Source organism: Caretta caretta, chromosome 15 (assembly GCF_965140235.1).
Source record: "Caretta caretta isolate rCarCar2 chromosome 15, rCarCar1.hap1, whole genome shotgun sequence".
NCBI lineage: Eukaryota > Metazoa > Chordata > Testudines > Cheloniidae > Caretta > Caretta caretta.
The window spans coordinates 10,490,043-10,507,788 of NC_134220.1; the positions used below are offsets into that span (position 1 = coordinate 10,490,043).

Genomic DNA, 17,746 nt, shown 5'->3' on the forward strand with positions numbered 1-17,746 from the left:
AGCTTTCCCACTGTATGAATGGTTAATACACAGACATATCTTTGAAGGGTTCCCTAGTGCTTGTGTGGCAATCTCACAGGGAACCGCTCTTTCGTTCTTAGGAATATGCTAACACGGAGAAGATTCAAGTTAAAGCCAGAGCCTTTCCTAGGGATGAAAGAGGTGCTCCCAGCAATACTTCAGACAAAGTATTGGGTAGCTTCTCACAGTTAATTCCATTACAACCCACTACCTCATCTGTCAAAGCTGGGAGGTAATTGTCACATTCTGCTCAGCATTGGTGAGGCCTCAGCTGGAGTACTGTGTCCAGTTCTGAGTGCCACACTTTAAGACAGATGTGGATAAAATGGAGGAGAGTCCACAGGATAGCAACAAAAATGATAGGTAGGACAAGAAGTAATCAGCTTAATCTGCAGCCCGGGAGATTTAGGTTAGATATGAGGAAAAAAATCTAACTATAAGGGTAGTTAAGCTCAGGAATAGTCTTCCATGGGAGGTTGTGAAATCCCCACCACTGGAAATTTTTAAGAACAGGTCAAACAAACAACTCTCAGGGATGTTTACTTGGTTCTGCCTCAGCACACGGGGTGGACTAGATGACCCCTTGAGATCCCTTCCAGCCCTACCAGCCCTTCCAGCCCTGTGGTTCTGTATTCTTTACTGGGACATGGAGAGTCCAACACTGTGTAGGACTTCAGCCTAGTGAACATATCTCACCCCCTCCTTCAGCCTCCCAGAAAGACTTGCCAGCCAGTACTGTATTTTCACCTGTCATCACAACTCCATCTTCAGAAGCAGTTTCTCTGTGTACATTCATCTCCCACAATCTGTCCATACCCAGAAGCAGATCCATGGCAGATCCAGTGACAGTGGAAAAGTAAGTATCGATGTGGTGGATAACTTCTTAGCTGTCTTCCCACCACCAGTGAGGTTTAGAGAAGGGTAGTTTGTTGCATCTCAGGAAGATTTCCAAGGTGTTGGTGCAGTACGTTGGTAATGGAACTCCTGCATACAGCAGACCAAGAAACTAAATGCCTATGGAAGATTGCAGAGCTGCGATAGAGCGAGTCCCTCGTGATTTCATACACTATTAATTCACTTTGGACTGGACTAAAGGGTAAATAGATTCTCAGATTATTAAATATTTTACATGTATTTTAAAGTCTAATTAAAATTCTGATGAGTGCCAGTAACTCCTTCCTTAGAGCTGAGTGGCCTTTTTCGCATCATCACTCTTGTATAGGTTTGTTTTTAACTGCTCACTGCTTCTAAAGAAAAGACAGTCAGGAAAAAAAAAATTTATTATTTTTTTAATCTTCTTGCGGAGGGGTGGGGGACACTTGAAAATATATGAACCCAAGTGATGTCAAGGAAAGGTCAGAGACTAGAGTGCAGGCTGAAAGGATGTTGGATCAATAGAGGAGTCCCTTGGTGAGGAAGTAACATTTCGACAGTGAACCTTCAGTGGCTGCAATGCAGCTGAGATAGCGGGATCACAACCCATCTTCTTTATGGTGGATCATAGGGGCTGCAGTGGAGCAATGGCCTCTAACATTATCCATGGTGACCATTAAATGTAATGGGGTGGAGTCATTGCCATCTGATGGCGTTTGGTGGCCCATGTCAAGTGAGTTGGCAACGCATAGGCCTTTCAGGTAGGAGCCACCACTTCAGTTATGACCATTGTTGGCAGCCTCTGTAAAGGCAAAGGTTTGATGGGCCCGGAGACTGGAAACTCTCACCCTTACAAGGTGGTTCATTCAGATCAGAGCTGAGGCACATGTCTAGTAGAGGCCAGTTACTGCTCATGCTAACTGCTGTGTGATGAGAGGACTTCTCTCTTCAAGGATGCCAGTTGGGCGCCTTCCACCCATACTAATTATTACCCTGAGAGGAGAAATGTTTGACAGTGCTCTTCCTGTTCCTGACAGGTGATGCTGCTGAGTGTGGAGATGACTGCACTGAGAGAGGAAAGGGACAGGCTTCGAGGGTCAGCTGAAGATAAGGAGACAAACGAACGGCTTCTGAAGGCCATCAGGGATCGAGATGAAGCCATTGCCAAGTAACTAGAATTCTATCGAAGAACAGAGAAGAGTTTGGGTTGTGGTCTCAGAATTTACCCACCTGTTTGTTCAAAGGAGACACTTTGGGGGCAGCTTTGTTGCCAGGCTGCTGCCAGTAAAGTGGTAGATCTTCCCACTTCTGAGTGCTGAGGAGTCCTGCTAAGTGCCTGTGACCGGGGTTCTGATCCCGGGAAGTTCCTGGAACCAGCAGTTCTGCTCTCATTTAAAAGAAACTCCATAAATTCTATTTTTATCAAGTTTGGGGGACAGATCTTTTCATCAAGCCAAGAGATGGCTATTGCCCCATTTGGGAAGGGAATACAAATATTGGAACTGGTCCCTACCTCCTCCTCCTATTCTCTTTTGCTCTTCCAGCCTCCCTTCCAATTCCTCTGTGTAACTCTGCTACTGCACCTTCTCTAACCTGTTCCATAGCTCTTCCAGCCCCCCTCTTCCATTTTGCTCTGGTGCCTCTGTGAATCTCTGTTACTGCAATCCTCTGGTCCTTTAATTATGCTTCTCCTCTATCCTGTTCCTCTGCCCTTAGCCTCTGTGCTCCACCTCCTCTCTGCTCTCCCTTTCTCCTGCTTTACTTTCTCCGTGCAACCCTGTTAGTGCATCCTGCTGTCCTTCCCCTCCCATGACTTCGATCCCGTTTTTTATGCCACATTTTTTCATTTTTTTACCTCCCTAGTCTGCCCCTTCCCTCCCCATCTTTGCTGGCTCAGTTTTAGGCAGCCTGAGGGAGGAACATGAAGTTCAGAACACCAGGCTCTGGAGGAAGGGAAAGAAGGGCAAAAGCACTTGTATTCTGCTTATTCTAGATTAGAGGAGACTCTCTAACCTCCGGTGAAATGAGACAAGACGGAACACAATGCAGCCCACTTCCTTACAGCAATGCCCAATCCTTGCTGGGTTGGCAAGAGGAGAAAAGCACACAAAAACATGCGTGTATATGAGGAGGGAGGGGAGATAAGCAAGCATACAGAATGGCTCATTTTGTTTTTTAAATTATACGATCTGTCAAGTGTTTTTTACAGTGTCCCAAAGGATACCAAATCCCTTCAGAATGCCATTGTAACAGCTCCATCTGTTGGCAGAAGTAGGGAATATCCCTACTGCTGATTGGTGCAAAAGGCTTGCTTTGACATTTAATAGCAGTATGGGTTGCCAGTTCTGCTGTCTCTATGGCAACTATGCCACTTGGGGGATGCATAAATTCTACTGTTAATATCTAGCAGTGATGGGCTGTTTTACAATAGAAGCATATTTTTCTGAAACACTCAGACCTGGGGCCTTTCACTGGAGGTCTGCAGATTTTTTGCTGTTCAGGTGACCCTAGTAGTTCACGTGGGACAAGCCATTAATATTTATGGTGTGTGGAACTGGGTGTGAGAGATATTACTGGAGAGAGGGTGTACAGTGACTGTGGCTGATTGATTGCAGACAAGGGAAGGGTGGGATGGTGCTTTAGGTGAGAGTGTTTGTGCTTGCACATACAGATATAAAAAACAGCAAAAGGCACATCCCAAGCACCAGGGTAACATCCCCTGCCAAACTTCAAAACCCTGCTCCAAAGGCTGGAGGTATTGGACCATCTCAGTGGAGCAGTTGGAAGATTATTATTAACATGGACAAAGTGTATTTCCCTCTTATCTCAGGCCATTTTTGCTGAAACTTTCTAAAACAATTCAGCCTCAGGCAGACACCCAGCATGGAAAATTTCAGACTGAACAGTTAATTTGGCAAAGTTATAAGCAAATGAGAACCGTGTTTTAATGGGAGGTGTTGAGCGTCGTTAAGTATAGGTGGTGCTACCAACTCTGCCTATAACATAAAAACTAATTCCCAGACCACTCTTCTGCAGAAAAGCAGGGGAAAGTTGTTATTCCAGGGTAGCGGATGAATCAGATGTGGTTGATACAAATATCAGAACAAACTTGCATCTAAAATTAGCAGCCAGGATATTCCCTACCAGTTTATATTGTTTCTTGGGCATATGAGACACAGGAAATGGTTGAATAAAGACTTACAAGTATAAACTGTTTGGGCCAGGGTCTTAACACTGGACGCCTACACAACAATTTATCAGAGTATGTCCCACTTTCCATTCCCCCTCTACAGAGAAGTATTCTCCATATGATAAGGGCTCTGCTCACCTGGTGGCTTACTGAACTGGTCCCTTCTACAGGATCCATCTCCTTTTCATTGTCCCAGTAGAAGCTGGAGCTAGTCACCCACTGAATATTCAGAGTCCTTTGGCAGATCTGATGCCAGGTTCCATATCCTGATTTTGTTGAATGTGCTGAATGGAAATCAGTGAAAACTGGTGAGGTGGTTCTGAAGACCTGCAGGAATTGATTTAGATAAAATTGAATTGTGCTCTGAGATTGTCCATGTCTCTCTTTTTTCCCCCAGGAAGAATGCAGTGGAAATGGAACTAGCCAAGTGCAAGATCGACATGATGTCTCTGAACAGTCAGCTGCTGGATGCTATTCAACAGAAACTGAACCTCTCGCAGCAGCTTGAGGCATGGCAGGTAGGTGATGCCCAACATCAGTACAAAGCATTGGTGGAATCACTTACAGATCATTGGCTCAAGGTGAGGGGGTATACTGGTTGACGAAGTGAAAGTTCCACAGGCTGACTCATTCTTGTCTGTACGCTCATGTCACACTTAAAGCTGGAATATATCTGGAATACAAAAGTTGTTGTTTCTCAAGTAATAAAACACTAATGTGAAGGGCACAAGTCCCTGAGAGCCCCAGGGTTAAAACAGGGGAGTGATCTCTGGACTTGGACCCTTGCAGACAGTGGCTGTTACAGTATACTATAAAGAAACAACTATTTAATATGGGGATAGAACAACTAAAGGAACCAACTCTAATTTCACAGCTGCCCATAACCCTGGTGACAGGTACACCTCTTTTTCAAAACTCAGTCCTTCTTTCTAACAGCTGTGACCTGGCTTGGCCTCTGGGATGTGGATATGGAAAAGTTTTGCTGTACAGGGACAAAGGTTCCTTACTCTAGATTTCCTATGTCCATAGGTCAGAGACATTGACCATCTCAGATCAGATTACTATCTGAACAACATGCTGACTGAAGACACGTGTAGCAGGACTAAATCTTCTAAAAACTTCAGTCAGTCTTCTGTGCCTCCTTTTCAGATAGGGAACAGAGGCAAGGAAGCCATTACTGATCATTTGGGGTCTACCATTTCAGGACACAGATGTAAATGCTTTCTTTTCCATCAGAAAATCTAGCTAGATGGAAAGGTGAAAGCTCAGTCCCACTCCAAATTATAGGTAAAATGGCTAACCTGGGTTCTTCCAATTTGGGAGCCACTAGTACCAAAGTCACACAAAGCCAGAGATCGCTTGAGAGAAATAAGAGACAGTAGTTATTAATTTGGACAAATAATATGGAGGGAGGGATGTGTGAAAAAAGATACAAACAAATGGAAGGAGAGACAAGGACCAAGGCAGAGAGACAGAGATTGCTCAATCCCTGATTTGTTGTAGCTTGTTACAGAATGCGTAAAATGATGACTGCACTGACTATCCAACCTGACCAGTAGAAACCTCTCCCATGCAACCTTTCTCCTATTGTAACTCCATTGTGTTTTCGTTTCTCTTTTTTCTCCTGCTTACAGTTTGCTTCCTCAGGGCTTTTTACTATCTGGCTCCTTTGGTTTCTGATCTAGTGGCCTTTCTCAGTTCCCGTACCAACAGCTTTAGTCGTACACCCCTCCTGCCTTTGAGGTGAGCTCCCACGCTCCATCCCACCCACCTCATTCACTCTCCCATCACATCCAAGTCCAGTGTTGTTTCATTCTCTGCTGTGAGGAAAGTGTGCTTCACAGACTACACTAGCCTCTGTTCCATTCACTACTTTCATTACACGTGGCATCCTCCATGATCATTTCCACACAGTGAAAGGTGCCCATTGGAATTCACTGTCTGTCTCCTATAGCTGTTTCCTTTTAACACCTGTTTTCCTCTCCAAAGCTAGGGTATGAATCTGTATCCACGGAAGCTAGTGGCAGGTTTCAGAGTAGCAGCCGTGTTCGTCTGTATCCACAAAAAGAAAAGGAGGACTTGTGGCACCTTAGAGACTAACAAATTTCTTTGAGCATCAGCTTTCATGCATCCGATAAAGTGAGCTGTAGCTCACAAAAGCTGATGCTCAAATAAATTTGTTAGTCTCTAAGGTGCCTCAAGTCCTCCTTTTCTTTTTGAAGCTAGTGGGAGTCTTGTCATTGGCTTGAACAGGTCTATAAGGGTAAAATTCTACCATCACTTACACCTGCACAACTCACTGACTTAAGTGAGGTTGCACAGGTAAACTGATGGCAAATGTCTCTTGGCATGTGCACAAATCTTATTAAACAGGTGAGATGAGCTGTTCCTTTCTGAGGAATGAATGGAAAGGTCAGGTCTATTTTAGGGAAGCTAATAGAGTCTGTCTGGGAAATAGTATTTTCTGAAGAGTATGTTGTCATTTGTGTCCAATCCGGAAGTCCTTCTCCTTTGAAACCTTCACTGGGTTTGATGTGTGTTGGGACAACTGGCTGTGAACAAGAAAACATAACAGGTAATTACTATTTTAAATCATCAGAATTATTATAGCTCCTGGTATAATTCCATTGACTTCAGGAGTTACATCAGGCATGAATTTGGCCTATAAAACTGAGTTAATTTTGTTGAATAATAATGAACGAGAACAAACAGCCTTTGAAAAGTTTTGTATAACCAAAACATTGCTTCATGGTAAGGGTTTTAAAGTTAAAGCAAAACCTTTTTACATCGTAGGGCCAACTTTGCTCTCAGTTATGCCAGAGTAAACCCAGAACTGGTCCATAGAGACTTACAGTAGTGTAACTGAGCACAATTTGGCCCTTTAGCATGTGAAACCTTTTGCCAAGAAAAGCCATTTCAGGCACTGCACTCTCTCTCTTCAGATCAGAACGTAGAAACTAGCTTTCCATGCCACGACAACACTTACACATCTGACATTGAAACAGTCATTTGGGAAGCCAATCCAATGTTAGTGACAGCTGGGCAAGGACTCAAACTTTAAAACCCTAACATTGCCCACTCTACACTACAAAGCTTATGCTGGCATAGCAATGTTGACATAGCCCCTTAGTGTAGACACAACCTACACCAACAGGCGTTTTTCTGCCAGTGTAAGAACATTATCTCTCCAAACAACATTACGTGTGCTCACAGAAGTACTCTTCTGTTGGCATAGCTGTGGCTACACTGGGAGTTTAGTCAGCATTCATGCCCCTGACCGACACAGCTCTGCCAATGTAAGTTTTAAGTGTAGATCAAGCCTGAGAATGAGGAAAACTGCTTTTCTCTCCCTCTAGGCTGAGAACACACATCACACTCATCCAATTGCATGCACAAAATTTAGAAGATACATTAAAAAAATCCCACACTTAATTCGTTTAAAAAAAAATCCTATTCCATGGATGTTAACAGGGAATTGCCTTGATGGGATGACACAGTAGCTAACTTACCTCCGTTTTTAGTAGTGGAGGATGCTGGATTGATAGCTCTTGCAACTGAAACCTTCTGGCTATTCACAGAGCAGGTAGCACAGGTTTGGATAGAGCAAACTCCTGGACGTTGCCCGGCCAGTGCACCCCAGTCCTGCCCTGGAGGGATCCTCTCTAGAGTTGAAGGGAGTTCAGTCTCCATGATCCATTCAGTCCTTGTCATCTCTAAAATGGCCAAGGTGATGGTTGGTTTAGAGCTGGAGTATCTACCCAGTAAGACTGAGACTTATTTTACACAGACCACCAAACGGGCTCTAGATGATAACAGCTACTGACCTGGGAGACAAAAAATCACTGCTTTTCACCGAGAACTGAGAAACCCCCTAGGTACAGACCCAAACTCACAAAGACTAAGGGCTTGTCTACCCTGGCACTTTACAGCGCTGCACGTTTCTCACTCTGGGGTGTGAAAAAACACCCCCCCTGAGCGCAGCAAGTTTCCGCATTGTAAAGCGCCAGGGTGCCCCAGCGCTGGGAGCTACGTCCCTCGTGGAGGCGGTTTTTTTCTAGCACTGGGAGAGCTCTCCCCCAGCGCTGGGCTGTGACTACACAGCCACGTTAAAGCTGAAGACATGCCCTATGTCAAGTGAACTTGAACTCCCCACACTAGTCGATGGAAGTCTTTCAAAAGCTACATGGAAAAACTGGACTATTCAAGGTGTCCCTGCCTCTGGTAAGGACCATGAGCCCATTCTCCCTTTGTGCAGTCATTTAAATTTGTGCAAAGTGAGTATTAAGTTCCACCCCCCACTGTGAGTGGCCATTTCTGATTGGGTAGTGTTTTGTACCCAGTCTGCATGCATGTGACTACAAAAGGTGGAAGGCAGTGGGATTCAGGCCTGGTATGCCCATACTAGACATTCTTGCTGCTAATAGCTAAAAATGCGTTCAATGTCATTCACCTGCCTAGAAGAGTAATTGAAATAAAAATTGGGGTTGTTTTTTTTAATTTGTAGTCTTATCTTTTGACTGATGACAGTACAACAGATCCCAAAGGCTGCAGATAAGGCTATATGGACATCCCTCGTTACTCCTGGAACTTGGACTCTTAGTTACCACGTGTAGTGCTTTGCTAAATTGTAGTTTTATAAACAGGCGTTTGCTGTTTTATATTTCATAGCATATAATGTCAAACAGCAGAAATATAGTGGGACCAATCCTGCTCCCATTGACTTTAGTGGGAGCAGAATGTGGCCCACTACAGAAGATTAGATCAGAAATGGAACTCCACATGTAAAAAATTTATATATTACTATATTGCAGTAAGTTTTTGCCAAGCCTCCTGATTTACTGAACCAGAAAAGAAGATTAGAGGTAGATTTTTTAAAAAAAAAAAGAGTCATTCATGTCTGATAACCATCTAATATAAATGAAGTTTAAGTATTTTGGGGGTGGTGTTGGATTTTTTTCCCAAGACCCCAAGTATTTTTAGAAAATTAAATTAACGCTCCCACTACTCTAGCTGTGTTTAATTCATAATTGTATCTTGGTGCTGGTGAGGTGTCCAAAGTACTATAGTTTTGCTCTCTTAGTCTCTATTTTAACCAACGGCCCTTGACAAAAATAGCCATGTATCGTAGCTTCCTAGAGCTGGGGAGAGCTTATTTACAGTATGTACATTTATACAGATACATGCATTCAACCAAGATAAACCATTCTCATCTCAGCTTGGGTATGGAAACAGCAGATCTTAGTAGAATTAAACATTCCAGTTGGTCTTTTATTCATACATTGCTGCACAGGAGAACCCAGGATCTGCCACTGAACACATATCATGGGAAAGTATCAGACTGGTGAGACTAAGTGCCATTTCTTACACCATTGGTCACTAGAAATTTTCACTGAATTTGACCTGTGCCTACCATTATCTGAATAAGGAGCAGCAGTGGTGCCCCCAAAAGCAAACGGGGAAAAATTTAGATGCTGAAAGGAGCTTTTGTGTTGCTTATTCAAATAGAGATGCAACAGCTTCCCTTTAACTTTCACTATTAAATAAGACATGCCTGGCTGTTGGAAACCTGCATGAAACCCCAGTAGAGTGGCAGAAGCCCACAACACCTGAGCTGAAAGAAACCTGGGGCCTGACTCTCTGGTGCCTTCCACGATGTGAAGTCTTTTACTCCCTTGCAAGCTGGCTCTGAAATGTTACCACTGGCTGGAGGGAGAACAGAATTCTGCGATAGTAGCATGTTACAGCCACTTTGCGCAGGTGTAAGTGACTCCACCAGGTGAAAGGCAGCAATGAATCAGCCTCTTGAGCTCTAAGACAACCAAATGCAGCTGTCCAACAATGCTGAGGTGAACAACTGTCATGATTGCATTAGGCCAACGCCATTAATGATGTGTATATGAGAGCTAGTCAATGGAATAGATTGTTTGGATAATAGCGTGTCTAACTAGGTTTGATGGTTAGCGTTGATAAATGCTTGTGCTTTCCCCGAGGCTTGTCTCTAGCAGTGGGATGATATTGTCCTGGCGCAGTGTTCTAGTCCGTAGACATCCGCCCAAAACCATACGTGTTCTTTGTAACAATGTACTCTAAAAATGGAGGCTCCACCTCAGCTAATCAGAATACACAAGCACTGTCAAATTATCCCTTTATACTTTGGTTTACTGAATGAAACTGATACATCACTGCTCCCTCCACCCAGTTTCTCCTCTCCACTCCATCCCTGTGTATCCCTTGCTGCAAACTACTAGGAGCCACAGCTTGCTGACTTCTAATGCCAGCTCAGACATGGCCTCTCTGTGTGAGCCAGGGCAAGTCACTGAACTTCTAACCTCTGACCTACCTCTCGTTGTCTAGTCAGCTCCCTCAAGATGTAATGTCTCCTGGGACCGGCTTTTAAAGGGCTCTCTATCCAGCCTCCCTATTTTTATCCTTTGCTCTGCATTATATATAATGGTCTGCCACAGTTAAATGAGGACACAGATCTGCCAGCGAGATGGCTAAGTGCCTTCCTCATCTGCACGGGGGAAGATGCCCTTTGAAATGCTGGGTGTATAAGCCCAAAGGATGTTAAGCTGCTGGAGTGAATAATGAAGTTCAGCTTGACCCCTTCCCCCGTCACTTTCTTCCATCACTGCCCCCTTTTTTCCAGCCCTGATTTAAAAAACTATGAACTCTTCCGTCTGTCCTTGCTTCAGGCCCCCTAACAGCCCTGTCCCTCTTCCTGCTACTTCCAGCTCACTGCATCTGCTTCCTAAGGAGCTCAGATAACAGGGCTGGGCTTCGGGCAAGTACATCACAAGGGATGTCAGTCCATCCACCTCCAGATATCGGGTGAATAGGCCACAAGGGGCAATTCTCCCCCTTCTCCCACACACCAAGATCAAGCATTACTGATGACCAGGTGTGTTGTTTTATGTGCTTGTTGGAAGTTGACCATCTGCCTCTAAACCATCAGATACGTAGGGCAGAGGCAACCTAGGGGACAAACTGGAACTGCTTGTGTTCCAGTACGACAATCCTAGGTTAATTTATATTTCTAAAACGGGCCTGAAAACAGAGTTAGGAAGGGGTGGAGAGGGAAATATTTTGGGGCAGAACGAATCTAAAATGCACATTGCTATATTACGTGTACTAGAATAGTTAGAAAGGCAGGTATTTTCCCTCCTGAAAACAAGCTAATCTCTTCAGGATAAATTATTCAATTTCCCCACTCCTGGTGACTAACTGTAAAGTGAGACATCACCTCCTATTACCCTGTAAATAATGGGCTTATTTTAAGACACTGTAAAAGTGAACGGTGCCATAAGTGGCTGCCGGCTTTTTACATGATTCCCAGGAGCCCAGTGCCTTCACTGCATCACTGACGGTGTTCCACATCTCTGGAGCCCTGAACATACCAAATCAGAGCTGGCATTTGAGCTGTGATGGTGGGTGATGGAGCATGTGCCATCTGTGTCCACTGGCATTTGATGGTCGTCCATAGCAACCAAGCTCCAGTAGAGTGTTATGTTGCATAGAATGTGTGTGGGTTGGAAATTGCCATCTTCTGGACTCACGCAACTCTGAGTCTGATTAGTGCCGAATCTTTGTTCAACTATGTAGCCATCTGGCTAGAAAGTCATTCTGCATAATCAGACCCCACCACTCAGGGGGTTTCATCTAAACAGTAGGTTTTGACAGCCGTGAGGAGTTCATCAGCCGCCACAGCCAGGTGGCTATTTCCTCATTCCGGGATTAGCCCAGCAGAGCCTGAATTCAGGTGTCGCAAAAATAGGACTTTTAGCGTGAGGGTGCCGAATGGTGCCTGTTGCTGGCAGAGACTATCAGACAGCCAGCTGGAGTGAGAGAGCAGCTATCAGAATGCAGAGGCCTCGTTCAGAAGACAGATGTGAAAGCTCAACCCTGACTGTCCTGGCTTTTCAGAATGTCATTCCCATGAGTGATGGGTAGCTGTTAGTCTGTTCTAAATTCAAAACAAAACACAAACAAATACCGTCTGAAGGATGTGGGGCTGAGTCAGCTGAGGTGCAGTAGGAGACAGGTGCGAACAGAATACTTGCTCTGAGAATGGCAGATTACATCACCACTCAGACTCCATTTCCCCGTCCGTGAACTGGGGATTCTGACTGTACCTGCTTCCAGCGAGGTGTCTATGTGAGGAACTGGTGTTTGCTCAGCTCTTTGAACAGCGGAAGTGCTGTGTATTTGTATTGCTGTGTTTAACTAGTCAGAGCCTCAAGTTCTATTGACCCCCATGGACACTGAGAGGCAAGGAGCCTCGTCAATTCGGGCTGATTTGACATACTTGAAATTTCACACAAGATGGTAATTCTGATCCTGTTTTCTTGCGAAACATGTACAAGATGGTCTCCTGCTTGCATACGACATTAGGGTCAAATGGAGCAGAACTGGGTTTGGGGTTATTAAACTTCGATTTCCCTGTTGTCAAGTCATGTCTTGCTGGATGATGTTAGAGTTGGCTGTTGACTAGAATCCTTTTGCAAATGGCAATCCTGTTGATTACAATGCTGTGAAAGTTACTTAGGGGAAGGAAGGTTTCTTATACTTTAAAAGTGTTGGATGATCCAGTGGCGAATTATAACCTCCTGCTGATCAGGCAACTGCCGATGGTCTGTGCCATGTTATTTGAAAACTGATCGGAAACAAAGTCACCATAATACTCCTCAGTAAATTGTACTAATGCCACATAACTCATCCGTAGCACACCCCATGACAGTAGTTTCTCTTTGATTATCAAAAGAAACGTTACCTCCTTAGTTCCCTCTTGAAGAGGTTCTCATGTATGTGGTCACCCTCACCACCTCTCTGTCACCTGGCCTGCCTACTCTTCAGTACAGAGCTACTCTAGGTTCAGTACTACAGTCCTGTCCCTTCCTGGACTCTGCTTCAGTCACATGCCTCAGCTGTGCGGCTTTCTGGACAGAGAGAGGGGAGATGGCAGCCAGCCAGCTCTGAAAAGACAAGCCAGGGACCTTGGAGAAGGGTACCGGAAACGATGCGCCATTTCACGGGCATCAGCAAAACCCTGGAAAACAGCCACCCCTTAAACTACATTAAACTGTGAATGGCCTGATTTCCATTTTAACAATGGTGGGGCAAAAGGTGAACTTCTTGTCTCTTTATGGGCTGGTGCTTGAGGAGCAGCCAGCGATGCTGATGAAGGCTCATGCTGTGTGGTTAAATGAGGTCCTTGTACCCTCCACCCTTCCTCCTTTCATCATGGCCATTCTATAATCCCATTTTAGCCCTGTCCATGAGTAAATTCTGCTGACACCCTGGCTGTGCTTCTGACTGAGCATCCCTTTTCCCTTCTATTACAGGATGACATGCACAGGGTCATTGACCAGCAGCTGATGGACAAACATCTGAAGGAATGGAGCCAGCCTGCTTATTCCTTCTCCAATGGCTACAGAGCAAAGCGGTGTGCAAGACCCTCCCCCGTGTTCAGGCCGGAGCAGCAGGGGGATGAGCCCATTGGGGCAGAAAGGAACCGTCTCTTTTCCTTTTTCAAGAAAAATTAATTTGAAAGGAGAAATATTTCCAATTATTCCTGCTTAGAGCTGGGGGCAACTGCCCAGCTTCCTAATGGACCTGAATCTGATCCAAAAGGAAAAACACAAAGGGTGAAGGAATTAACCCTTGAGACTGCACTATTTACAATCCACCTGGTCTGAACAAAATGTTTACATGAATTGGAGATTTGCAGTTTGACAATGTGATACCAACTGAGAGCAACTTTTCTTATTCCTTAAGCAAAGTGATAAACTTCAGGGTACGTTTTAGGCGTTTTGACACAGGCCCCTCAGTTTCTGCTGTGAAGAATAATCCAATTGTCTTAAACTCATTCTCTCATGCTGGAGAAGGAAATAAGCAACCCCAGGACAAGGCAATACAGGGGACTGACTACTGGCATCACAGTAAGAGTAGGGGAAAGGAGTGGCCTTCATACAACCTCCAGTCCTGGCAGCTGGGCTGTCCTGCAGATTACACAGGCTGTAGTTGCATTGGTCCTGGAAACGTAACATGTTTACATGGCTGTAGCTTACTCTATGGGGGAAGTCCTTATTGTCCTCTGCATATGACTGGAAGTCTTTATTCCCCCTGGTGCTCTCCATAGCTACTCCTACTGCATCAGGAATCCAGATCCCTTCCAGCTCTAGCAGATTTACAACTGCACTATGCTAAAAGGTGAATCTAGCTCCCTGTTGGTCAGTTCCAGACACGCCCCCCGCCCCCAAGTATTGAGGATTTGATCATCGGGGAGCACCTACAACTCAACATGTAGTGAATGGGAGTTGTGAATGTTCAGTACTCCTCATGTACCAACTCTTCCCTTAGCCTTAAGTCTGGCTGGGGAAGTTCAGTGTAGCTCAGCCTTCGGGCCAAAGGCCTTGTGCATCTTCCTAGTGAAATCAATAGCCAAAAATCTGAGTCACTTCAATGGGAATAAGGACTGGGCTCCAATGACCTGCCATCTCAAAGTCCCGAGCACCTAAAACTGATGGATTTGAATAGGAATGGGTTGTTGTGTGTCTGAAAATCAGGTCCTAGGTGTAGCTCTTCCACTGCTCAGCATTGCTGCAGTAGCTTTAGTTATAGGGCTGATCTTCAGGGCCAACCGTAGCTCCTGTGAATATGTTTTCTGCTACTCAGGCCTTGATGGTAGAAGTTTGGATCCCCTTATGCTCAGTGTCGCTGTAGACTCTCCCCTTGTAGTGAGAAGGCTTTGATCAGCCTGGTGTGAGGAGTATGGTCATGCTGCTACTCTACATATACGCACACACTTTGGTGCTAGAAGTCCTGCAGCATGTAGGAGATTAGTAGTAGGGTTGGTACCTTCTGCAGGCCATATAAGTACCACTTAGAGCTCTTCCTTTAAAATTACTTTCCCACCAATGAAATAAGCATTTCCCCGTTAGAGAAAGCTGACGCTAGCATGTTTAAGCAACAGCCTGTTCCAGAAGGGTTTTATGCTGCTGTCACCTTTTCATTTCCCAATTGCCGGTCTCCTACAGTCCTCTCCAAGCTGCGTACGCAGCATGTGTGTGGGTGAGGAGGGGAAATGTATAGCCATGAGAGAGCGTATATGCACCATCCTAAGGAAAGGGGCTTAAGTTATGCAATGAAGATGCAGTGATAAGAAAGGTGCCTTTTGTTGCATGTTCACTGGGAGGGGAGAGTGGACGTGGGTCACAGTTGCTTAGGCTAGTGATCGAAATTCACAGCATGGCTCTTCGTTTAAGGAAGAAGCTAGTCCTTAATCTCTTTGCAATATTTTTTTTCCAGTAGGAAGGTTGAGAGAGGAAAGCAAGCATATTTCGAGCTGATGGTTGGGCATGGGAGCTATTCAGCCCAGAACACGGGGAGGACAGAGCTTATGAACCAGGGACCAGGGCAGAGGAAGTTGTCCTTATGCTGAGCTGCTGTTGCTCAACTGCAACAAAACTAGCTTAACACCAGATAGATACTGTTTTATGCATCAGTACAATGTCTCAGCAAGATGTTCCCAAAGTGTCACGTAGTTAATGCTCTGCTTTAAGTGTCCTAAATGTTTCATCGTCCCTTAAACCAGTGGTGGGCAACCTGCGGCCCGTGGGTGGCCCATCAGGGTAATCCACTGGGGGGGCTATGAGACAGTTTGTTTACACTGACCATCTGCAGGCACAGCTGTCCGCACCTCCTAGTGGCAGCGGTTTGCTGTTCTGGGCCAATGGGAGCTGTGGGAAGCAGCAGCCAGCACCTCCCTGCAGCCTGTGCTGTTTCCCACAGCTCCTATTGGCCAGGAACGGTGAACCGCGGCCACTGGGAGCTGCGGGCAGTCAGTGTAAACAAACTGTCTCACAGCCTGCCAGCGGATTACCCGGACAGGCTGCATGCGGCCTACAGGCCACAGGTTGCCCACCACTGCCTTAAACTGTCCTTGAGCACTCACCATCAAAGACAGCACACCATCAAAGACAGCACTTGATGGATTAAGTCCAGGCTCCTTTCACTGCCTATGAGGGTTGAACATGCCAGCGCCCCCTCCCCCCCAGGGCAGCTGACACTTACAAACCTATTGAAAAAGGTCACTTGGAGGGAGAACACTAACCGGAAGAAGCCCAGCAAAGTAGATTCCGTATCCCAGGCAAGCATCAGCATACAGGGATTATACCACTGCCCAGGAATTGGATCTGCAGCAGTGAACACCACTACAAAATATTTTCACCCATCAGTACTTAAGGGACCGTTCCAGGCAGTATGGCAGGGATGAGACATGCACCTTGTACAACAGTTGCACAGTTAAAGGATGGAGGCTGCACATTTCACACAACTGCACGACAATTACAAAGCAATCTCGCTGCCTCTGTGGGAAAACAAGGAAAATTTTTTTTGCTAGCTAGGGGGAAGCTCCCTTTAACAAAGTCTACAGCTGGGGCCTACTGTTATATATGAGACTCGAGCATAGTACAGAAAACAAATACAAATAAATGTAGATTCAAGTCAAGTCACTCGCACTTTACTATCTTAACACACACCTAGATCAGCAAGGTACCATTCAACAAGAAAACGAGATCCATTTAAGAAGAGAAACTGAGGACTGAAGTCTACGGCACAACTTGTGCAGAGCAGCAATAAAGTGGGCTTACTGGCAACAGTACACGCACAAGGACGTCAGGTGATGTGTTTAGGCCTTACCCTATCTAGGATTGATGGTGGATTCTGGACATCCAGCAAACCCTCTTTACCATTCCCACTTCACTGCAAAGCAAGATTGTTTTAACCAAAAGCTTAGAGGTACAAGGGACGTGCCTGGGTAAGACAGTGAAGTGACAGTCCCCATAGACTGAAAGTGAAAAAGCACACAGCAGGGACAAACAGAAAGAATGTATCTATAGATATGTACATACCATAGTGCTGTAATTTTTGTACGTAGCAGTAATGTAAATAAGTGTATGGGTTTTATAAGATACGTATTATATACATCTATAAAGGCATATTTTTAGTAAAAACAATGCTCCACAGCTTCTTTTGTAAATAGTTCTCTTCAGAATAAAATGGATCATTTCTATGGTACTGTCTCTGGGCTTTGATCCCTGGTTATTCGCTGAACCTAGAGAGCCACCTCACCCTGAATACACACTCAAGACATCTCGCAATCTCAAGCAATTCAGCCATGTGTGCGCTTCCCGGTGAAAAGGGCAGAGAAGCAGTAGTAACCCATCTATTTCGAGTATTCACACCTTCAGCTGCCTGGGAAACTAAGGGAAGATCTACACTTAAAATGCTGCATTCAGGGCTGGCTCTAGCTCTTTTGCCTCCCCAAGCACCAAGCCACTGAAGCAAAAAAAGAAAAGAAAGAAAAAGGCCGGCCCTTGAAATGTGCCGCCCCAAGCACGGCCGGAACGCCGCCCCTTCACATGGGCCAGCCCAAGCACGTTCCTCCTTGGCTAGTGCTTAGAGCCGGCCCTGGCTGCACTGGCGGAGTTGCAGCGCTTAAGATGCTCCTACACCGACGGGAGAATTTCTCCCATCAGCACAGTTAATCCACCTCCCTGAGAAGCGGTAGCAGCTCTCCCATCAACACAACGCTGTCCACGGGGGGGAGAAACTAAGTACCGAGGGGGACATTAAGTGGAGGTAGACCCACAATGTAAAAAA

The 17,746-nt window shown here is 45.4% G+C and overlaps 1 protein-coding gene across 2 annotated transcripts in view; it reads left to right on the top strand.

The window, feature by feature from the left end:
• The window catches only part of BICDL1 (BICD family like cargo adaptor 1), a 69,143-nt gene extending 51,977 nt beyond the window's left edge, over window positions 1-17,166 (top strand). The window contains exons 8-10 of one of the 2 annotated variants that reach the window (XM_048821191.2): window positions 1,932-2,062; window positions 4,482-4,602; window positions 13,426-17,166. In XM_048821191.2, the coding sequence (XP_048677148.1) occupies window positions 1,932-2,062; window positions 4,482-4,602; window positions 13,426-13,626 (453 nt within the window). In that variant the 3' untranslated portion in view covers window positions 13,627-17,166. Of the gene's footprint in view, window positions 1-1,931; window positions 2,063-4,481; window positions 4,603-5,718; window positions 5,828-13,425 lie in introns of those variants that run through there. The other variant, XM_075120216.1, reaches the window with a different exon arrangement.
• Window positions 17,167-17,746: the final 580 nt, after the last annotated feature.